This window comes from Malus sylvestris, chromosome 12 (genome assembly GCF_916048215.2).
Source record: "Malus sylvestris chromosome 12, drMalSylv7.2, whole genome shotgun sequence".
In the NCBI taxonomy this organism is placed as follows: domain Eukaryota; kingdom Viridiplantae; phylum Streptophyta; class Magnoliopsida; order Rosales; family Rosaceae; genus Malus; species Malus sylvestris.
The window spans coordinates 1081657-1103280 of NC_062271.1; the positions used below are offsets into that span (position 1 = coordinate 1081657).

At 37.5% G+C, this 21624-nt stretch overlaps 5 protein-coding genes across 8 annotated transcripts; 2 read left to right on the forward strand and 3 right to left on the reverse strand.

The window, feature by feature from the left end:
* The first annotated feature begins 400 nt into the window (after window positions 1-400).
* LOC126593436 (zinc finger BED domain-containing protein RICESLEEPER 2-like) lies at window positions 401-3697 on the forward strand. Its single transcript, XM_050259514.1, has 4 exons — window positions 401-555; window positions 1132-3161; window positions 3243-3307; window positions 3391-3697. Exons 2-3 carry the CDS (start codon window positions 1151-1153, stop codon window positions 3290-3292), a joined length of 2061 nt encoding a protein of 686 aa, XP_050115471.1. The 5' UTR covers window positions 401-555; window positions 1132-1150; the 3' UTR covers window positions 3293-3307; window positions 3391-3697.
* A 1097-nt stretch (window positions 3698-4794) lies between these two features.
* LOC126593439 (uncharacterized) lies at window positions 4795-7543 on the reverse strand. 2 transcript variants are annotated; one of them, XM_050259520.1, is made up of 5 exons: window positions 7392-7543; window positions 6991-7179; window positions 6445-6515; window positions 5382-5468; window positions 4795-5297 (listed from the first exon to the last, which is right to left on the reverse strand). In XM_050259520.1, exons 2-5 carry the CDS (start codon window positions 7121-7123, stop codon window positions 5055-5057), a joined length of 534 nt encoding a protein of 177 aa, XP_050115477.1. In that variant the 5' UTR covers window positions 7124-7179; window positions 7392-7543; the 3' UTR covers window positions 4795-5054. The 2 variants fall into 2 exon arrangements, with proteins under 2 accessions (XP_050115477.1, XP_050115478.1); XM_050259521.1 differs by having other exon boundaries at window positions 7378-7523.
* Window positions 7544-8412: 869 nt separating this feature from the next.
* Window positions 8413-12299, reverse strand: LOC126593438 (phosphatidylinositol N-acetylglucosaminyltransferase subunit C-like). Of its 3 annotated transcripts, XM_050259516.1 has the most exons (4): window positions 12186-12299; window positions 11880-11965; window positions 9700-9821; window positions 8413-9548 (listed from the first exon to the last, which is right to left on the reverse strand). In XM_050259516.1, the coding sequence occupies exon 4, from the start codon at window positions 9489-9491 to the stop codon at window positions 8580-8582; it is 912 nt and encodes a 303-aa protein (XP_050115473.1). In that variant the 5' UTR covers window positions 9492-9548; window positions 9700-9821; window positions 11880-11965; window positions 12186-12299; the 3' UTR covers window positions 8413-8579. The 3 variants fall into 3 exon arrangements, with proteins under 3 accessions (XP_050115473.1, XP_050115475.1, XP_050115474.1); XM_050259518.1 differs by lacking the exon at window positions 11880-11965 and having other exon boundaries at window positions 12186-12205; XM_050259517.1 differs by lacking the exons at window positions 11880-11965; window positions 12186-12299 and adding an exon at window positions 10901-11810.
* Window positions 12300-12377: 78 nt separating this feature from the next.
* On the forward strand, window positions 12378-16700 carry LOC126593440 (DNA-directed RNA polymerases II, IV and V subunit 6A-like). The gene is made up of 6 exons (XM_050259522.1): window positions 12378-12552; window positions 12639-12672; window positions 12769-12947; window positions 13056-13107; window positions 16175-16242; window positions 16424-16700. Exons 1-6 carry the CDS (start codon window positions 12518-12520, stop codon window positions 16491-16493), a joined length of 438 nt encoding a protein of 145 aa, XP_050115479.1. The 5' UTR covers window positions 12378-12517; the 3' UTR covers window positions 16494-16700.
* Window positions 16701-16884: 184 nt separating this feature from the next.
* Window positions 16885-21002, reverse strand: LOC126593437 (replication factor C subunit 3). Its single transcript, XM_050259515.1, has 11 exons — window positions 20799-21002; window positions 20563-20673; window positions 20388-20420; window positions 19530-19698; window positions 19241-19422; window positions 18974-19110; window positions 18743-18841; window positions 18057-18126; window positions 17841-17915; window positions 17529-17574; window positions 16885-17102 (listed from the first exon to the last, which is right to left on the reverse strand). Exons 1-11 carry the CDS (start codon window positions 20880-20882, stop codon window positions 17044-17046), a joined length of 1065 nt encoding a protein of 354 aa, XP_050115472.1. The 5' UTR covers window positions 20883-21002; the 3' UTR covers window positions 16885-17043.
* Window positions 21003-21624: the final 622 nt, after the last annotated feature.

The window sequence follows — 21624 nt, forward strand, 5'->3', positions numbered from 1 at the left end:
ATAGTAGTGTAAATCTTGTTATGTGATGTTTTCAAAATGGCGATAGTAGTGTAATTGTTGTTATCTGATGTTTTCAAAAAGAGCAATCATTTCACTTTTTGGTTTGTCACGAATGTAGCTCTATATCAAGAGCACTTCGTGTGTAATTACAATGCACATCAAAAAAAAAAAAGTGAAAGCAATAATATTAGTATCCATTCCTTTTTTTTACTTGCAATGCTTTTATGTTATAGTTACAAAACTAAACAGAGTAATATTTTGTACCCGCTTCTCCCATGTTCGTAACAAAAGCCTATTTCTAACAAAAACTTCTTTCCCGCGCTTTCGGGATTTGTTTCGGGATCGGTTTCGGGATTGGTTTCGGGTTGTACGTACGTACTTGTTAGTATAAATATAGAATCACTTTTTGGTTCTCAGCTTTTTGCCAAAACCCTTCAATTTCTGCAGACTGCGGCTCACTCGCACTCTCCCTTTCTAGTCTCATCAGCTCAATTGTTGCAGCTAGCCTGCTGCTGCTTCTGCCGGAAAGTGCTTTCGCGACGATTTGAAAAGTCGGTGAGTTTCTCTTCCAAATTAGCGTACCCTCATTTCTTATTGCAACTCTTGGATTTGTTACTTTATCAGATGATCGGGTCAAAATTACTAGAAAATAAAATAGTAATGGCATGAATATTTCATCCCCAGATCTGTCTTGGGAAATTTCTGTCATATAGGCCGGTTGCGGGTAGTTGGCAATGGAAAATGATAAACACGCACCATTTTTCTCCTCTAGCACACCCATGTTTACTGCTGTTGTTGTAGTTTCCGTTTAATTCATCGAATCGGAATCCGATGACCAGAAATAAAGAGGGGTGTGTGAAAATCAGCTTCCGTTCATATTTGTGAACGTTTCGAGGTCATGACTTGTTTACTGTATGGGATTGAAAGGTGAATGTGTTGAGATTTGTAGGTGATTGGGTGGTATACTTTAGCTGATTAGGTATTTAGACTTTTCAGTTCCCAATTTGATTTTAGGGGTCTCCGATTTCTTGCAATTTCTGCTGCTTTGTGTTTATTTGCTGAGATTTGTTTCATAGTTTTGATGCCGTGTTGATGTTTGTCGCGATTATCTGATTTATATTTCATACTCAGTTTGATTGATAGGGTTGAGATGGAAGAGGATTACTCAAATTCAGATACTAATTCTGCTGAAAGTCCGCGAACTGACCAACCTGGATCGCTACCAACGGTATGGGATCACTTCATTAAACTTGAAAATGATGGCCTTACCGAGCCTAGATATGAATGTAACTACTGTGGTGCGGAATACAGTTTTGGTACTCTGAAGCCCGAGGAGAGTATTTTATGGAATCATTTAGCTACTGAGTGTGAAAATAACCAGAATGGTTTAGAGCACGAAGGGAAAGAGGACCCGGGTCTTGAAACTAGTTGCTTTGTTGATGATTCATTGGAAAGCCGGATTAGTTTAGCAAAATATATCAGAGGGTTAACTAAGATGACAATCGGCACTGGGTTACCTCTTAGCAACTTAGACATGAAAGAGTTTCAAGATTTTGTTAAAGAGCTTTATCCTTATTTCACTGTGCCATCTCCAATAACAATTGCTCGAGATGCATACCGGCTTTATTCACATCAGAAGAAGCAGCTGAAAGAAATGTTGATTGAAAGTCCGCAGAGGCGGGTCTGCCTTTCCACCCAAACATGGACTTCTGTGAAAGAAATCAACTACATGGCTCTGAAGGTCCATTTTATCGATAGTAACTGGGAGCTGCATAAGAAAATGTTGAACTTTCGCGTTGTACCTGATGTGAATGAGGAGACAGTTGGAGAAATCATTGCAGCGTGTTTAGTTGAATGGGGTATAGAAAGAGTGTTGACAGTTTCTGTTGATAATGCGAGTGCAAATGATGAGGCTATCAACTTTATGAAAATGAAGTTGAAAAATTTGGCTGGGAATTTGTTAGATGGTGAATTTTTACACATGCCGTGCTATACTCGTATTGTGAATTCGATTGTGAACGAGAGCTTGAGAGATATGCATGAATCAATTGATAGTATTCGCAATGCTGTGAGATATGTAAAGATTTTTCCCAAAGGATTATCTAAATTTACAGCATTCATTGAGCAGGAAGAAATTGAGTGTGAAGGTCTAATGGTTTCGGATAATCATACTGGGTGGAATACAACCTATTTGATGTTGAGAGACACCTTAAAGTTCCAAAGGGCTTTTGAGAAGCTACAAGAAGATGATGAAGATTATGCTAGCTATTTCTTGGAGGATTGGATCAGTAGGGTAAAATTGAAAGGGCCACCTACTGTCAATGATTGGGAAAATGTTCGGGTTTTTGTTATACTTTTGAAGATCTTTTATGATGCGACCTTGAAGTTTAGCGCTTCGTGTGTCACTTCGAATGTGTATTTCGATACCATGTGTTCAATTCAATCGAAGTTGACAACATTGAGCCGAAATCAGGATTCAGTTTTGGGAAAAATGGCGGCTAGTATCAAGAGAAAATATGACAAATATTGGGGTTCTCTTGACAGCAACAAGCTGTTGATTGTTTCAGTTGTGCTTGATCCGCGGTTTAAGCTGGATTATGTGTCATTTTGTTTTAGTGAGATATATGACGATTCCATGGTTGAAGAGATGGTGAAAGGGGTCAAAGAGCTGTTGTTTCGTCTTTACAAGGTTTATAGTGCATCGGATTCCACCCCTGGTTGCCCTGAAGCTTCTAACGATGATGATCAGTATCACGATGAATGGATAAATAAGTTTCAGGAGTTCAAAGAAAAGAAAGGTTTACTTCCAAGAAACGAGGTGGATAAATATTTGCTGGACCCTTGCGAGGATCCAGCAAATGACAAGTTCGACATGCTGCATTGGTGGAAAGTACACTCTACAAGGTATCGAGTTTTGTCGGGCATTGCAAGGGACGTGTTTGCTATTCCATTATCGACAATGGCTTCATCTGAGTCTGCATTTAGCACAGGCACAGGAGAGTGTGCTCTTAATAAGCATTGGAGCTCGTACACTCCTAAGTTTGTGCAGGCGTTGATGTGCTCGAAAGATTGGCTACGAACCCTACCATCTTCTCCCGTCTTGGTAGATGATGATGAAACACTTATCCGGGACACACAATTCTACGAAGAACTCGAGTCAGGTAACAATTCAAATTATTTGTAATTTTGGCCCGAGTTGAATTTATGCATTTCTTCAAACATTTCCCATTCTTTTCGTGTAGAGTTTTTCGGACCACCCCCAACAACTCAACAGATGGACGTTGATGGTTGATTCTGTCTTGTTTCGGTAAGTTTACGTTAATCTTGTTTCTTTAATTTGGTCGTAGCAGATGTTTAACAATGTATGATGATTTCTTGTTTGGTTATTAGAACTCTTTGAAGGTTGAAGTTTTGAAGAACTCCAGTTGAAACGTGGATATCATGGGAGCTTGGAGGGAGTGGTGGAGGATTTAGTCCGGTGGTCAATTATCCTTAATCTAATACTTTCAGTTTGGAATCGGATAGCTTGACCTGACTGGATAGACAATTTAGCCCGGTGGACAATTATCCTTTTAAATCTTGTACTTTCTGTTGTATTTTGCGTCTGGGTGTCACTCAGTGTTGTATTGTTTTCAAGACCAGGTCACCTCTGAAAAATATTTGCACTTATGGCATGATTTATTTTTGGGCCGCTTCATTTTACACCGTTCAGGTTTGGAATGTACTGGTCACGGCATGTTAATCTTTTCACATTGCATCATAAAATCTTGAGATCTTATATCTATGTCTTCCGTCATGTTGACTTTGTAGTCCTTTGTTAAATTGAGTTTGAGTCCAATTTTATGAGTTGTGGAATGCACATTAACACCACATGGACCAAAACTAGTCATCATAGAGCTTCAACATCTCAATTAATACTATGTATTCCAAAACAATATCACTTATTTTGGTCCGATTGGTGTCAGTGTGACTTCTGCACAGCCTGAAAGCGGGTCTCACATGTCATACTATTAATTTATATTCCTAGTTATAGTAGATGTTATCACACATACATTCATACTCAATTCGATGGAATTGTTTGATCTTAAGGGGGATCTTCTATAATTTCGCACGTGAGGGGTTATTTCTTGGTTTCGTCTAGTCATTAATAACTTATTATTTTTAGATAATAGTAGATAGAAAATTAAGAATCATACGATTAAATAGATGAAATGCAAAAATGGAAATAGTTTTAAAAGCTTGTTTGGATGTGCTTTTAAAATGACTGAAAGCGTTTTTTGTGCAAATGTTTTTAGAACCAATCCTTAGTAAAAATACAAATAAATTCTGAAAAAAAACAATTAAAATGCTTCTTGAAAGAAGCACATAATTAGTGCTTCTTGTAGAAAGCACTTTAAGTACTTTTGGAACCAAAAAACATTTTCTCAAAAAGCGTTTTCAATCATTTTAAAAGCACATCCAAATAAGCTCTAAAACCTCACGGTCCGATATGAGAAAATTGAGATTCTGTAGCACTTTTAAATAAACATTTTCTACCCCCTCTAATTTAGGGATTTGAACTCTGAAAATCAAATTTTGGGGGCTTACCGTTAACTTTCTAGCATTTGTTCCAAATTTCTGTCAAATGTTAAAAAGTTATACGGCAAAGAGAGCACTCGAGATTTTGTTTACATGGGTAAATTGACTTAAACATACACATCTCACAGGTATTCTACAGAACGAATTCTTGAGCACGACTATGAAGATCAAACGATACCAGGAAACCATGATCCGGCATCTGATTGCTCGATGAAATCATGAAAACGGAAACTGCATCTGTCAGATAAAAATTGCATAGTGTGTACGTTTTTATCCGGTCCAGTAAAGAGAGGTACAGATTTCGAACTAAAAGGAAGTAAATAACAAAACCGAAAAAAGAGTTGTCGCTAAATGCTAGTGGCTGCCAAGATACATGGGATCACACTAGTATTGTTCAAGTTCCAAAGCCGATAGGAGCACAACCAACACAAGCAAAATCTTTCTACTCTTGTTTAAAACGATTTTCCGTCATTATGCTAGTCCATACCACCGATCTTCTTACCTGTGTTGTTCTTTCGCTTCCCCTTAGTTTTCCCTCTGAGCATACTCGGACCAGCATATGTGGATGAAGTAGGACGTAGCAAATGCTTCACATCAAGTACACCGTTTTTAAAGTGTCCTTCACTTGCTTTCAAACCCCTGTTCTCGGGCCTCTTCCTCTCCGTGGATCTCTTAGAACTGCCACTCGAATTCCCACCAAAACGTCCAAGGACCATGTTCTATACAGATTGAGTATCGAGTTAGTTCAAGTTGACCAAACTACCATTTGCAAATTAAAAAGGGCAGTGGAAGAAGAAAATCACCTGTTCTTGCAGTTTTTGCTCCCTTTTCTTTTGATTCTTCATGACCAGTTTTGCCACACTTAGAGGTAGTCGCCGGTTCTTTTGAGGCTGTTTCAAGGAAGCAAGCACTCATGAATACTTTTGGGGAGCTTGTAAATGAATGCATACATAGCCATATTGAAAAATGTAGAACTAGTCAGTGCTCAGCTGAAGAAGACCAATGTCCTATTGCTCTTTAGTTATAAGCTGTGTGCTTTCAGCTGACTACTAGCACTATTTGGAAACTTAAGCAAATTTCATTCCCAGTTACAGGAAACATAAAAACTATATTCAACTCAAGTAATAAATAAAACAAATGTACATTGCACCAAGTGAGCAGCCCACTGAAAATGCAATCAAAACCACCACGTTTACACATTAACAGAACCAAACCGTCATTACAACAGACTACACACCTCAAAACTAACAGCTGACTTAAGCTACATCAGCCCTCCAATCCACACTAATCTAAAACAATGGAACGTCCCTAAATTCATTGGCCTCGAAGCCTATAGAAAACCAGAAAATTTCCCCTGTTCCACAAGGTATATGTTGTCCTCCACTTTTCTGTTTGCCCTGAACAGACCTTGCTTTCCAGAACAACATATACCTAAGCCTCAAAGCGATCACAGCGACTAAAAATATCGTCAATACTATCAATCAGATAATTGCACATGGTGCAATCAAAAGGTGATATTTCCTATGAGGAGGTGATAAGCCAACACTAGGCCTCTTTCTTCTGGATAATGTTACAGGTACAAACTTCTCCACAAGCTTATCCAAGCAAGTATTTTGTACCTTATGGGGTACCTTAGACTTCCAAATCAACGTGGCACAAACAGGCTATGGATACATGACAACAAAGCTTGTAGAGTGTGGAAATAATAGGCACTAACGAACTCCTCTCACCATTTATTTTCCTAATCCTCTCACCATTTATTTTCCTAAAACTAAATCCTTTTCCCATTACAACAAAAACATAAATCAAAACAAAGCAGTTCATAGATTAATACTTTTGAAATTAAATATAGGGATAGGTCTATACCTTTCCGCCTAGAGAAACCACCTTCCTATTTTCCAACTCCTTCCTCTCCTTCCATGTCATATTAGATGTACCTGAATGCAGTAATTTGAAGCGGAAGGGCAGACTAAAATTAGCATAAACATAACTGAAAAGGTACAGATAAATGCATCAAACACATGAAGTTGTCCAATCCCATTACTTAAAAATATATGTAAAATCCACACACCACGAAACGATACTTTTGTCTCACCATGCAACAAAAATTTGAGTGAACAATACAAAAGATTCACTTGACCACTGAAATAATCTTAAGAAGCTAGGCCCCATCAATGTGATGCATCAAACGAAAACATGAGCATTTCACGGGCATTATCCATGGAGCATGTCAAGCAATTCTATCGTCTTCCTACACAAATTCGGTACGACAACACCAATACGCTTTGTAGAAGAACTCACATTGGGCTTATAGGTTCTATAAAAATGTCGTTTCACCGAAAAATCTTAGGTTATTACAACAAAAGGGAATGTATGAATGCGAAAAACAATAGTGACAGATTATATACATACCCAAAAGCTCAATCTCTTTAGCAATGTTCCTCAAGTCCATTTTTTGGAAGTGGGTGTCTGCGTTTTCTTCCTTGTTATCCGTTCGTCTCGTAAATGGTCCCCCTCCTCTTTGTCTCCCCTTATTCTTCTGCATTTTTTGCTATTTGCTGGAACAAATTGGGAACAAAGTATTGCAAAAGACCTAATAACCTGCCAGAATTATTAATTCAGAAATTTGCAACAATTTAGTCACTAATTCAGAAATAATAAGAAGTTAGAAACATAATTAAAGTTAATTTGCAAAAAAAAAAAAAATCAAACAGGAAAGATGAATACATTCAGAGAATTCCTTGTAACAGAGAAGACTAGACGCAGAAGAGTTAAACAAGAAGAAGAAGATGAAATTACGAGGAAGGACTTACAGAGGGCAGCGCTGGGTGGAGGAGTGCTGCAGAATGGCGGTGGAGCGGCGGCTCGAGCTGCAGGGAGGGCTTAGTGCTGCCGACTGAGGAGGCTGCGTGCTCGCGTTCGGGACTCGACGATTTATTCGAACCAAATGCCCTTACAATTTTCTAATTTATACATTTTTTTTTGGATCTGGACATTGGACAGGAATGGGTTGTGGCCTGGGCTACTAGGTGGGCTTGGTGGGCTAGGTATTTCAACTGGGCAACCCATTTCATATTCATATGTTTATTGATAACTCGTACTGTGTTTAAATCCCTTCTCTGTAGTTTAATGTAAATTATCTTACGGTTTGTCAAAAAAAAAAAAAAAAGTACACACATATTTTGACTGTTGAAATTGATCCAAAGCTTAAATTGATGATAAATAATTGTTCTAGAACGCTTTCTTGCACTCGTCGTCCCATTTGTTCCTCTGCGCCTTTTTGATTGCCTTTAAAAATGGCTTGCATCGATCGGTGGACCGCAAGAGGAAAGGTTGGGTGCATGTAGGTACTTCGAAAAATAGAAGAAAAGAAACCTTATGACCTTTTTCTTCCTTAATGAGAATTGGGGGTTGGCTGAGTTGGGAGGGATATTCGAACTTGAGACCTAGGCCTGGCATTTTGGACCCAACCTGTTAACCCGACCCGACCCAACCCGTTAATATTTATATTTGGGTGGATGCTTAACGGGTTGGGTCGCTAACAGGTGAACCCGTTAAATAACAGGTCACTTTGGGTCAACCTGTTAGACCCTTTAGGACCTGTTAACATTCGTTAGTTGAGGATATTTTAGTAAAGTCTTAATAACAAAAAATAAACTTTATGCAAAAAAATAATAATAATAATTGTTAATGGGTGAAACGGGTGATCCGTTAGCTTAACGGGTCGAGTTCGGATAACCCGTTAACTTAATGGGTCGGGTTGAACCCGACCCAAACCCAATAAACCCAACCCGTTTACAGGACCCATCTACCGATTGAAGCATATAACAACTGTTTGCACCAAAGAAAAACCGCTTTATAATGACATAAGTTGATAAGCATAACATCACTAAACACGATTAGCGGTAAGAGATACAGAAGATAATGTTTACACAACATTTGTATGTTCTACATTGAAATTACACATATTACAACAAACAGTCATAAGGGCACTCAAAATCTCAATCTACAATCTCAAAACAAAGCTTAGCCTCGTCCCACGGACCGTTAATCTCAAATTTGTACTCCTGCATCCGTATCAGCCAATACGGACAGACCACAGTTACAAAAACCAGCAACCCCAACAGCATCACGAAAAGAAACAGGTGTAGCGTATAAACAAAAGCCAAGGTTGCAACCATCAGACTAAACGAAAACCAGAGGTGCAGACGGAAGGAATACTTCCTGATGCAGTAAGTTACCAACGGAGCGAAAAGGAAAACTTGCAGGGAGAAAAGCATGTTCGCAAAGACAAGAAGACTTGAAGGCAGGCGCGAAGCCATGAAAACCGAGGCCACAACAGAAGCATTTAAAGAGATGCAGCTTGTCAATGTCGGATTGTTTGGGGCCCCAAGAGTTCTTATGGTGGACCCAAAGTAGTCATGGAGAAATAGGTGAAGCACAAGGAGTGAGACGGTTACTGCCCAAACGGAGTCTGAGCTAATGGATCTTGTAAGAGTTTGATAAATAGGAGCTAGAAGATATAAGCCGGTGGTAAAAAAAGAAATATTGAGGATGTAATGGAAAAGAAGATTGAGGGAAAACATTTCTTGAGTTAAAAGGAGTATGAGAAAACCCAATCCGAGAAGGGTGACATCAAGAAGCAAAAGCGAATTTTCGTTCAGAGTTGATCTGAGGGTGTAGATCCAAACCAAACCAGTGAGAGTTACGATGCACAGATATTGGGAGATGGAAACTGAATCCTGCATCACTTTTAGCATGTCCCTTTTTCGCACGTTGGCATTTGTGACCATCTCTTCGAGAAAAGATTCATCAGTGTAATTGTCATCAAAACCAGGTTGCATCCCTCCATAAGCCACTTTTCTCCATTTGGTTTGTGTCGGAGATGTCCTCTCAGTCGTGTTGGTATCCATTACAATCCAAATATTAAACCCCACCTCAAGAGTGTACTTTGCTCTACTGGTTTTGACCTGTCCAATTACATGAAGCATCGACAATGAAAACCAAAATACAACGACTACTGACTGATATTCATTTCATCCCCCTAATTTGTTGAGGTGAAAATAGCTAACACCAGAGATTCATATGGAAATGTAGGTGTAGGTGTGAATAAAGAGATACCTCAAACAAGAAAACACGGAGCCATTGTTATGCACCCCATCTCCACCGGAAAAATCTCACACATTATCAGGGTTAGTGCGAAGTTGGCTGATCCGAACATGTGTCAGAATCAACTGGGGAACCTAAGAAACAGCAGACAAATTACGGCATAGTACTGAAATTTGGATTTTTAAAATACCAAGCTGATGAAGGACAGCTGAAAATTATTTGAAATAAAATGGCAGAGACTTTGCAGTGATCACAAAATACAAGCTAAAAAGTAAAGAAAACTTGAAGCCAAAACATCAGCATTTTTTAATACAATAAACCACTAAACAGGAAAACATCACATCATCATATGCAAATAAAAGGGCAGCCCCAAAATGTCAAAAAAGAAATTAAGGCTTGAGTCGAGAAGAAAAAGGGTTTTCATTGACAGAAGACAGACGATCGCCAGGCTTATTCCCCCGCTCCCACAAATTGGGCTTCCTTTCTTGGAGCTCTTTTTCGTGATATCATATATAATAACTCCTAGGAAGGAACATTGACATTCAATCTCTAAACAGAATCTTGATATATTTCTCTTTGATAATGTCAACTTATCCACAGTTCCAACTTACAAGTTTGTGTTTTGAATTGAACAAACAAAACACATAAATAATCAAACAAAACTCAAACTTTCAAATCAAAACCGTTACACTGAAAAAAAACTAACTAACTATTTGGGTGTCAAAAAGGACTCGTTTAGTGTCTAGGATTGGATTGGACTAGATAACTCACTATAATCAATGTACGTTGAAGGAAGAAACGACAATATTGTGTCCACCTTGAAGAAAGAAGAAGGATTCCTCATTAACAAAACTTATCCATTCCAATCCCCTAAAATGGTAGGATTATAAGCGATGTTCATAACGTAAAATCCTCTCGAAAAGAAATATCATTCACCTCCACCTTCGTTACACCTTGAATTTTAATAGTATCCAATCCAATCCTAACGAACCCAAAAAGGCAGTGCAACCCCAACCTGTACCAATTCCCACCGTTATCCCAATTGCTGTCTTATTTCCAGAGGAACCACACACCAAAATAATAAGTAAAAATTATACTTTTCTGGATTCAAAACAATAGATTCAGGTATTAACTGCATCTGAGAGGAAACGCATAAACGAAAAGCAGTACAAAAACGAGAGAGAGAGATAATTAAAGAACCGAGCAGACTTACAAGTTACAAGCTGAACCTTACTCGGAAGAATGCCAAAGATATAGAATTGAGGTTGAATCTGGCTGGAGCAAAAGTTTTTAGGGTTTCAGGGAATTTGGGGCTTTAGGGTTCTCTATTTCCGGAGCAGAATTGGAACTTGGAAGGGGAAGAAGACGACTCGACGTCGTATGGAAAGAACGCTGTCGTCTAGAAATGTAAAACTGCAAAACGGTCCGCTCCGGCGCGTGTCCACAGCCTTTTTTTCTCGGCGCCCAAAGATTTTAATTTCTCTGCCCAATTATTATGATTCATTTTTTCGGACACTATTATGATTTTAGGGTTTGTAGTTTTGGCGAAACTTCACTTTAATTCTTATAGTTTCAATTGTTGCGAAATTTATTTATTGTTGTAATTTAAGAACAATAACATGATTCGATCAATTTTATGAGGCTTAGTCCACTCGCCACTCTTTTTTTACCAGAAACAATAGCCCAGAAACATCAACACCAAGCAACATCAACACCAAGCAATTGCAGAGTGTCATTGGGTACATAATTCCAATGACCAATAAATTGATCTAGAATGAATTTGCACAAAGCAAACACATAACATTAAAACCCCTAGTAGACACCCACAAGCTCAATCACACAGTTGCCAAGCGCACTTAACTACCAGTACAAATCTGTCATAATAAACGATAGCAGCAACAGAGAGATACTGGTAGACACAATGTCCATTACCGAATAGCGAGGCCACAAAAAGTCATCGCAAAAGTGTGAGACCACAACAAAGTCATCGTTAGTATACAAGACTCACAATAACAACGCACAAAGGCGAAGAACAAATTAGCTAAAACACCAGCGTCACTACGGTGCACAAGGGTGGCAGGAACTAAACTACACCTTCAGTCATTTTAAAATTAAAAGTACATCTAAACTAAACGCCTCTAATTGTTTTTCGTACTTCGAGAATTGAAAGGAAGAGAGATTTAACTACTCACTATCGATTCAAGTCGGCGTGCCCGGTTCCAACGTATTTAGCTTGAAGGTGTTCAAGCTGGGAATTGATGTTGAACCTGTCACTGGCCTAAACCAATCAAAATAAAAACAATTAGCTATGCTCTAATTGCTAATTTTAAGTAAACAAAGAAAAAAAATTCGGGTTTATGAATTTGGAATCCCCAAAAGGACAGAGCTTGAGGGAGATGGATGTTGATTTTCTTCCCCAATTTTCTCAGCAAACAAACAGAAAATTGGGGGTTTAAGAGATTAATTAGGGCGATAATATCGATTTGATATGTAGTTACCTGCATAATGGCGAACGAGAAGAAGCACCAGCTAGGGTTTCAGCTAGAAGAAGAAGATGGATATAAGGGGGAAAACGACGGCGTCTTACTGAAGAAGCTTTAAGGATAGAGGTCTGTGTTAAAAACCGTTTAAACCCTCGGCTCATTAAAAAAATATTGCCAGTTGTTATACTGTGATTGGATTTTAGAAACTTTACGGTGGTCGTTGGCACACCTGATCGTTCAAAAACCTTATTTCAAACCCTAATCCCTTCCCACATTATTCCAGACGCCATCTCTCTCTCTCTCGAAAGTTCATAAACCCTAAACCAGAACTTCTTCACCCATCAACAATGGCGGACGACGACTACAACGACGTTGACATGGGGTTCTCTCTCTCTCTCTCTCTCCCCTCAGATTTTCTGTCATTGCGTATGTGAAGTATACTGATTTATTATTCTGTTTTTTTTGCAGATACCAGGATGAGCCTCCGGAGCCCGAAATTGAAGTAAGGGTGTTTACTTTTTTTAATTTTCCCCTTTTGTTGGTAAATATAATGTTTTTTTTTTTTAAATTTCTGAGTTTTAATTGGAATGATGGGCAGGAAGGTGCAGAGGAGGAGGATGTTGACAATTTAAACAATGATGATGACGTTGCAGGAGATCCCATCGAAGCGGAGGAGAAGGAAGAACAAGAGGGGGTGGAACGGCCTCGGAAAACCTCGAAATATATGACCAAGTATGAGCGTGCTAGAATCTTGGGTACCCGTGCCCTGCAGATTAGGTATCTCAAATTTCCAAACTTTACCTTATCTGTCTACAATTTTTATTTTGTTTGATTTTGGCTTCGATGGACGCTAACAAAATTTTAATCTTTGGGTTGGATGAACAGCATGAATGCCCCTGTTATGGTTGAATTGGAGGGCGAGACTGACCCGCTTGAGGTAAGATTCCATTCCCCTACAGGTATTTATCACTCGTAAATCTATTAGCCTCTGTTTCGATCTTGTCATTTTGCTGCTTTCACGTTGAGTTATGCGGTAAATTAAGGACTAAAACTTGTAATGTGAGATTGTATCATCAAAAGATGAAAATGTCGATAATGCTATATGTACAACATTCACCAACCGCCTTATTGACTATTTCTTCAAAAGTTTTTGGTAGCTAGAGTGTTGCAGAATGGAAATAGGGGTAGAAATGCTGTTTTCGTGAGCGCTTATTGTCCTGGTAGCATCTAAAGTCTTCGTAGTACAATGTAGATATGCAACAGCAACATGAATGATGCAATGCATTAAAAATATTTGATTCTGGTAGCTATTGAAATTATGAGCGTTGAATATTTGTTTCTTGAATAATGTTCATCCCTACCCAATTCAATGAATGTCGCATTAGGTGCTGCATTATCAATCTTGATATATTTGGGAGTGGGTAAGGCTATAGGTTTCTGATTGTTGATTATGTATGTCACTAACTGGTGTTTCTTGGTAATTAATTAAAGAAGATGAGGAAATGATGGAGAAAATGGAAGGGATGACTCTAAAGGAGTGATGTCAGTATATGTCATGAAAGCAAAGTATATCTTTTCGGTTCTCAGTTTAATCAACTGTGGTTTGTGTGTGTCATCTCTCTATGAACTGTGAACAGACAAATGGAGTTGGTGGTTCATCCCTCGTGTTCATTTGTTTATACTCTTCGGGGAGGTTAAAGAACGTGGTATATATAGTTGCCTTACACACGCACACACACACATATATAGGCATGGTTTAGGTGTGTGTCGGGCCTCTCCACTCCAGATGCATACATATAGCTAGATGTTAGTAATGGTTACATGGGAGAGAAAAGAGATTTTTTATGTTTCTCATTGGTACGAGCATGGTTTTAAATATCGATAATATCGGCGATATTTCGCCGATATTATCGGTTTTTTGCTTTATCGATATTTTTATAGGTATCCATGAAGTTTTCGTCAAAATATCGCGATATTATCGATAATACCGATAATATCGCGTAATTACCGATAATATCACGAAATTATCGATAATATCTCGAAATACTTCAAATATAATTAAAATACTCAATATTAAACTAACAAGAACAGACACCACATCTGATCTTAGCCAAAAGACCGACAAAACAATGCCTTCGTCAGCTTTGGAATGTGGTTTTTATAGACATGTTTGCTTGCTCACTTCTATTGCATAGCCGATGTGGGATGAACTAGCTTTTATAGACTTGTTGGCTTGCTGAGTTCAATTGCACGGCCGATGTGGGATATGCTTTGCTTGTCAAGTCGGCCCTGGCTTGGTTATATCTATCAAGGACATTTTCTCTTAACACCCCTATTTAATGAAACTGTGATTCCACTGAGGTACACCCCTAGAAAGTTTATCATTCAGCTCAAACGAAAGCTTTTGGTAATTATTGAAAGTGATCAAGGAGCGTTCACAGCAGATCTCTGATTCCCGTTCTCGATTCTTGGGACTAAGAGCACCAAAGCTATTTTCTATTAGTGTGTAAGAAAAGTTCCAAATCGGAGAGTTAATTAAGAAATTCCTCACAAAGTTTATTAGGAGTTGTGTCATAACTCTTATTGCCAATTAATTTTGGGGTTGAAACCTTAGTTTTCTTCATGGATCTAGAGCATATATGCTTGCATATTAAAGGAAGTTGAGTTTCCACTATAAAAAGTTATTACAAATAGTTACCACACCCAATACTACATGTATGTTTGGGTGAGAGACTCCCAAACTACAAGGCATGCATTTTAGGCAAATGAAGAAGAAATCTGTCGCACAAAGTTAAATAGGAGGAATTAGAAATGTATCACATGAACATTACAAAGATATGTAAAAGAAATTTGTTAATGACTCATTTTAAGCAGTCATTTGCAAATCCCTCACGTGTTGCATTTCTAATCTCGCATATCTATCTTTTTGTGATTCATTTCTTCATGACTATGTCTAAATTCTCCTAAAATTCCTCTCTTAGATCTTAAGTGCCCCTCTTTTTTTTGTTTCTCACTCACTCATGTCTAAATCTTGTCGAGTTGCATATATTTAGTTGTACAAATGAGCATTAAATTGTTAATATCATGCAATGTATAAAGTGTAAAATATTGTACTAATTCATTATATATAAATGATTATGGTGTGTTTAAACTTCTTTCATTAATTACTACATATTTTCTACACTCACAATGTTTGCCAGCTTGCTATATAATCAACTTGATAATGTTAAATCCATCATGCAATGCATTTCTTTCTAATTTTTTGTGATAAACTAATAGATAATTGACTAAATAAACATCCTGCAAAGTTTCAATAAAAATTTCCAAGTTTTTCTTACAATTTCCGTGGTTTCCATGTAATTTTTATCGATATCGATATTATCCCGATATTTCCATCGATATTTCCGTGTTTTCGGACTACCGATATTTCCGATATTACCGATATTTTCTTCCTTGGGTACGAGAAATGAGATTGTTTCTCTGTAAGCGTAGTAGAGCTTATAAGCAAGTAAGATTTGCTAGTTATCTGGATTAACAGCGAAGAAGAATATCACTGCACTAAATATAACATTAATGACTTCTTTGGTTAATGTTCTCATTGACATGTTAAGCCAGCCATGCCACTCAGAATTGGAGAGGAGTATACGCTTTGTTGAATTTCCTTAATTTACTGTCTGTAGCTATTACAGTTGGGTTGGGAGGGAAAAAGTTCCCTTCATTTTCTACTTTTAAGTTGCTTTAAACAGTCAGAAACAAATAAGTTGCTATAAAAAGTGCCGGCATGAATCACATATCGTTAATCCATTTGACTGCATAGAAATTTAACATGCAGTCGACATTACTCCAATGTTCAAATATGATGGTTTAAATTAAACCATTTAGGCGACTTTACATATTGTCTAATTGTTAGTACACAAAGTAATCTAATTGATACAACAGGTATTGTTCCCTTGTGCTATACTCTAGTGTGCTAACAATAATCTCTGGAATATTGAATTTCATAGATTGCTATGAAGGAGCTTCGTGAGCGGAAGATACCATTCACCATACGCCGCTACCTGCCTGATGGAAGGTGAGGTTCTAGTTTTAGTTTTGCCTATGATTTGAGAGGTCTTGGTTTAAACTACCTGTTTACGAGTTTTTTGAGAAGCTTGTTCATGATTGCACACGCAGGCACAAAACTTACCATAACTTGTATTTTAAGATTTTTAAGTGGTTTAAGAAAAACACTAATTGGGGTTTAATATTTTCAGCTATGAAGATTGGGGCGTAGATGAATTGATCGTCGAAGACTCCTGGAAGAGGCAGGTGGGAGGTGATTGATCAGATATCGTTTATGCATGGAGAATGGTTTCCGATGTCTATATTAGCCTCTAAGTATTAGGAAGATCTCTCTTTTGGCACTGGACCTATGAACTTACATGTTGGAAGACTTAAAACCTTTTTTGGTAAATATGTTGAAACAATGCTGAGACACCCCAGCAATGTAGTTCATCAAGTGTGCCTATTTTCATTGCGGCTATTTCTTTATCTTTATGTTTGTGTTGACCATGGCACCCGATTGCTTGAGTTAGGGATACGCATTCTGCCTTCATCCATCGTGTTCGTTGACATGTTTACAGGTTTATTCAGGGCATGTTTGGAAGCGCATTTAAAATAACGAAAAGTTGTTTTCGATCATCAAAAGCGCTTTTGACATGTTTGTCAAAAGAAGTTAAAAAGGAAATTCAGCAATAATTATGAAATGGAGTGAAAATACAACTGCATTACAAAGCTGGTTTGCGAGTACACATCTTATCATAATGTCTAGTAACATTAGTACACAATTCGTTGCCATAACGTTTGGTTGAAGGCCATTATGCCAGTCTACTGCTCAGCCAAACGCTTCGATGAGGAAAGCCTTATAAATGCTCATGAACTTTGCCACGAACGCTGAAAACCGAAAAAAGAGAGAAGAGAAAACCCATCAGAGATTAGAAAGCCACTTCGCCTATTGCGTCATATTCATGAGCACATGCCCCTTTACCCATACGAAAAATGTGTGATGTGATAGAGGTCTGATGTTAAATATACATGCTACCAAAGGCAAAACATGTACATGATGGATGAGTACGGATCTGAAAACTCATGCCTCACGCTTTACGATGAAATCACACGTAACATAAGATGAAACAAGATCACAACAGAGAACATCATGTGCATCATGGGTAGAAAGAAACAAAATTTAAAGTCTTCACGAGATTTCAAGAACCCTAAATGAGATTCTTTATAAATTGAGCAAGCAATTGAACTAATACGTAATGATTCTTCATTTCTACTTATCATTATCTCAACCAGAATCTTGAAAGACAAAAGTACCTTCAAGGTGAAATATGGCTTTTTGCCCAAGACGCATCCTATGTTCCTGTAAAAAAAGGAAAAGAAATCTGCAATGTAAAATACTATTAAAATTGGAGAAACCAAAACAAGACTTTATTCCACAATTCCCAAACTTTGACTTGTCGCCCGGTGTAATGAGGTCAGTATGCTCATGATTCTTAATCATGTGTAAACAGCACAAGAGATTACGAGTACAGCGATGTTGATGAAAAATATATAAAGCCTTATCTAACCACATTGAACTACTGTCAGAAATCAAGGCTTCTGACATAACCTAGATTATATACTTACATAATATGCAGCCCAATGACAAACCTCGTGCTTCAACTCCGCATCCAACTTCTTCAATAACTCAAAAAGAAGTCTCTGAAACAGAATATATAAGCTTCAAGATAATGTCCGAAGTTGAAGTAGCTTATACAACTATTGCCGCACTTGAAAAGGCCTAAAGCAAATAGGTGCAGAGAAAATTGTATGAAACAATATTATAGGGAAAGAAAATTCTACCTTCAAGATGATCTCCGGAGGAATACAATTAAGCAGCAGCTCATACAACTTTTGCCGCACTTGATAAAGCCTAAAACCAACAGAACAATCTTTGATTAGGGTACAAAGAAACACTAGAAGATTGAGAATCATCTTTCCTACTTCTACAAGTGTGAATAGTGTTGGTAAAATGAAAAGAAAAACTTTAGACATCAATAATTGTATGCAACTAAATAACTTCTACAATCATCTTTCTTTTCATGTAATATGATTGCGTTATAGTAAACAAGGGCCCGCAGGTTGCTAGTCATGCAATTACTAGACTCAATTGGTGAGAAGATGACATAATAAAGACTAATAAGATAAATGTATTCAAATTCAATTATAAGTTTCCAAAAAAGCGACTTTTTGATAAAAGAAGGGCATGATCCCGTAAATACATATTCTGTTTTAAGTTACATGGCAGCCATGCATGCTGTCACGAATGGCATGGTCATCTTTTAGCTTCTAAGCTATTCCTTTTTTACCCTCCCACCTTGTAGAAGGGTTTAATGTGTAACATACATCTGTGGAATTCAATTTTTTCTTGTGTGCTTTTCTTAGATTGGGTTTGATAATTAAACTACAAAAGGACGATTCTAAACTGAAGTGCAGAGAAAAAAATATCACAACAAATGCCAATTTGATAACATGCAGAAAAGCTAAACCTTTTAGGGCTTTGCTCCTTCATTATATCAGAAGCAATTTCAGAAACATATTCTTCCCAATCCATAGGTGGTATTGCCTGGTCACTTGTAAACGGATACCTGCAACCATATTAATGGTACACAGAAAGACCTTATGTATCAGGAACTGTGCAATTGCTACATGATGCACATTCGACTAAGAAAAGAACTGCTTGGTGTAGCTGATGATCAATAAGAACTATGGCACTTAACTCTTGAACACGACAAGTTTCCAATGACAATATAGCTCTCCTTAAGCTCCTATTTGATTTTTCAGCTATACGAGCAACAAATCCCGAAGGAAGTTGCAGCCCTTCTTTCTTTCCAATGAACTCCAATACCTTCACAATCTGGCATCTCAAAAAAGATATATGTTAAATGAAGAATAGATTATGGTGGAAGGCAACAAAATTGACAAACGTTTATTTCACACAAGTTCACACAAGCAGTTCTACTAGTTGGAAGCCAGAAAAATCAAACCTGATCTTCTGTCGGTGAATTTATTCGTACATTAAGACACCGAGACCTGATTGCTTCAGTAACCCTTGAAGAACTGTTACAGCATAGTATTAGCCGGCAATAAGCACTATATTTCTCCATAGTTCTTCGAAGAGAATGCTGCGCTTCCCTTGAAAGTTTGTCAACTTCATTCAGCACTAGGACTGACATTGAAAACAGGACATATTATTAGTATATAATACTTAAACAATTGGATACCCAACTACTTACATATTGGGTAAGTGTAAATTCATTAATGATAAGAAGGTACCTTTATATCCTTTTTTCCCTTTTGTGTCAATGGGTCTATTTTTAGCCATTTCTTTAATTATCTCTTGAACAATGTATCTGTCTTGAAACCCTGCATCACTGGGGTTCAGTTCAATATGGTTGGTGCTTGATAATGTAGTCAGCTCTATATCAATCGTTCTACTCCCAGCCTGAAAATAAACCATACGAAAATTTCAGTTAAAATGGAATGCAAATTAAACATACTAAAAGTGGAAAGTTTTAGTTAAAATGGATACTATGTATCAACAATTTCAAATCGAACAAGGAGGATATCTGAAAAAAAAAAAAAACTGTAGTCTTTTATTCAACATGAACAATGTTACTAAAAGTCAGAAGGCCCAAAAGTATGTTGAAACAAAGCGAGATGAAAAAACTAATAAATTGGGTTGATACACTATACTGAGCTAAGAAAGGAGACATCAGTGTTCTTCAGCCTTTCAACAAGTTTAAACTACAACTTATGACTTTCAGGTGATGGATGCTACAAAAGCTCGTGAAGCCATAAATGGAACAACACATTAGAGGAATGGGTAAATTTGAGATAACACATGCAAAGAGGATTTTTGGTTCAGGATCTTCACAGTCAATCAGCCTAGTAAGATATCTGAACCTTTCCGTAAAGCTCCGATTATGTGGATGATGGTTTGAACAAGTTTTTTTTTCTTTAAAATAGAAGACTTTGTTCCTTTTTCGAAAAACCTATCATGGATAGATAATAATAAGCAAAATGCAAATAAATCTTGCTTCACCTAAATCTAAATAACAAATCAACAATAGTTTCTACAGAAGCAGCATCAATGATCAATCACATAAATTAAAAAGCGGGCGATTCGCTTACATCGACTTTCCATGCCCTGTTTTCCACCTTCACCTGCCAACCAAAATCACAAGAATTTCTCAAAGTCGATCACAAAAGAGAGAATTTTCTCAAACACCCACAATTCTGTAACCGGAAATGCACATGGAGACAGTTTAAAAAACATTAAAAATGTGAGAGTTAAGAAATCGGAGACCTTGTCGGCACTGGGTCCGAATATCTGACGAAGAAGGGCGATGATTAGGGTTTTCTTGCCGGAACCAGAAGGGCCATAAAAGAGCAAATGGGGGCAGTCCTGCTCCACGACCTGTTAGAAATGAAAATGCCAACGAATTAGATAAAGACAAAAAAAAAAAAAAAAAAAGAACCCTAGGATTGGGGGTTGAGGGCAGTAGAGAGACGATCGGAGGAGGAAGGGGGTTAGGGTTTTACGAGTTTCTTGAGGTTTTGGGCGATATCTTGGTGGACAATTGCCTGGTCTAGGGTTTTGGGTCGGTACTTGTCGACCCACAACATCTTGTGAGAATACCGTTTTTCTTTCACTCTTCACTCGGAGAAGAAGGAGATGGCAAAAGTGGCGGGAACTAGTTCTCTCCCTCTAGGGTTTTGGGGCTGTAAATCGGCTGGATTTGTTGGAGTTCGGCTCGTGTTCGGCTCATTTAAGCTCGACTTGTAAGTGAAACGAGCTGAGTTTCAGCTCCAATATATTTTATTTATTTATTCACATCAATTTACAAACCAGCAAAGCGTGGGCCTTAAGAAGGGGAAAAAAAAATCATTTACTACAACAATCTAGTTATATTTTTATTCACTTGTAAGTGAGAGATTTTAAATTAGATTCTCGCCGATTATTATGGCAAACACATTATAAGGTTTAGCTCACTTCCTTATCCCAAGTGTAGAATACTACTATTTGTTCAAAAGAAAAAAACAAACAAACCAGCAAAGCGTGGGCCTTAAGAAGGGAAAAAAAACAATTTAGTACTACAGTTTAGTTATATTCTTCTTACTTGTAAATAAGAGATATTAAATTCGATTCTCGTCAAATGCGAAGTTGAACCTATTGTAAGGCTTAGTCCACTCTTTCATCCATTTAGTGTAGATACTATTATTTATTAAAAAAAAAGAAAGAAAACCTAATTAAAAAGCTTTAAAATTTTAGATTTCAATAAAAAAAAAATTATTTAATGGTTAGAACAAAGTTTAATATTTAATCCTGGCCTAACCGAAATAACATAACATGTTTCCAATTTTAACC

Excerpts from the sequence above, each read along its gene's own strand:
- LOC126593436 (XM_050259514.1), top strand. The coding sequence starts at position 1,151 with ATGGAAGAGGATTACTCAAATTCAGATACTAATTCTGCTGAAAGTCCG. Across the intron at positions 3,162-3,242 it reads CTACGAAGAACTCGAGTCAG|AGTTTTTCGGACCACCCCCA; the intron begins GTAACAATTCAA and ends CTTTTCGTGTAG.
- LOC126593438 (XM_050259516.1), bottom strand. The coding sequence starts at position 9,491 with ATGGATACCAACACGACTGAGAGGACATCTCCGACACAAACCAAATGG.
- LOC126593437 (XM_050259515.1), bottom strand. The coding sequence starts at position 20,882 with ATGTTGTGGGTCGACAAGTACCGACCCAAAACCCTAGACCAGGCAATT. Across the intron at positions 19,699-20,387 it reads ACAGGGCATGGAAAGTCGAT|GCTGGGAGTAGAACGATTGA; the intron begins GTAAGCGAATCG and ends GTTTATTTTCAG. Across the intron at positions 17,575-17,840 it reads GTCATTGGGCTGCATATTAT|GAACATAGGATGCGTCTTGG; the intron begins GTAAGTATATAA and ends CTTTTTTTACAG.
- LOC126593440 (XM_050259522.1), top strand. The coding sequence starts at position 12,518 with ATGGCGGACGACGACTACAACGACGTTGACATGGG. Across the intron at positions 12,553-12,638 it reads TACAACGACGTTGACATGGG|ATACCAGGATGAGCCTCCGG; the intron begins GTTCTCTCTCTC and ends TTTTTTTTGCAG. Across the intron at positions 12,948-13,055 it reads ACCCGTGCCCTGCAGATTAG|CATGAATGCCCCTGTTATGG; the intron begins GTATCTCAAATT and ends TTGGATGAACAG.
- LOC126593439 (XM_050259520.1), bottom strand. The coding sequence starts at position 7,123 with ATGCAGAAGAATAAGGGGAGACAAAGAGGAGGGGGACCATTTACGAGA. Across the intron at positions 6,516-6,990 it reads TAAAGAGATTGAGCTTTTGG|GTACATCTAATATGACATGG; the intron begins GTATGTATATAA and ends TACTGCATTCAG. Across the intron at positions 5,469-6,444 it reads TGGTTTCTCTAGGCGGAAAG|CCTCAAAAGAACCGGCGACT; the intron begins GTATAGACCTAT and ends TCCTTGAAACAG.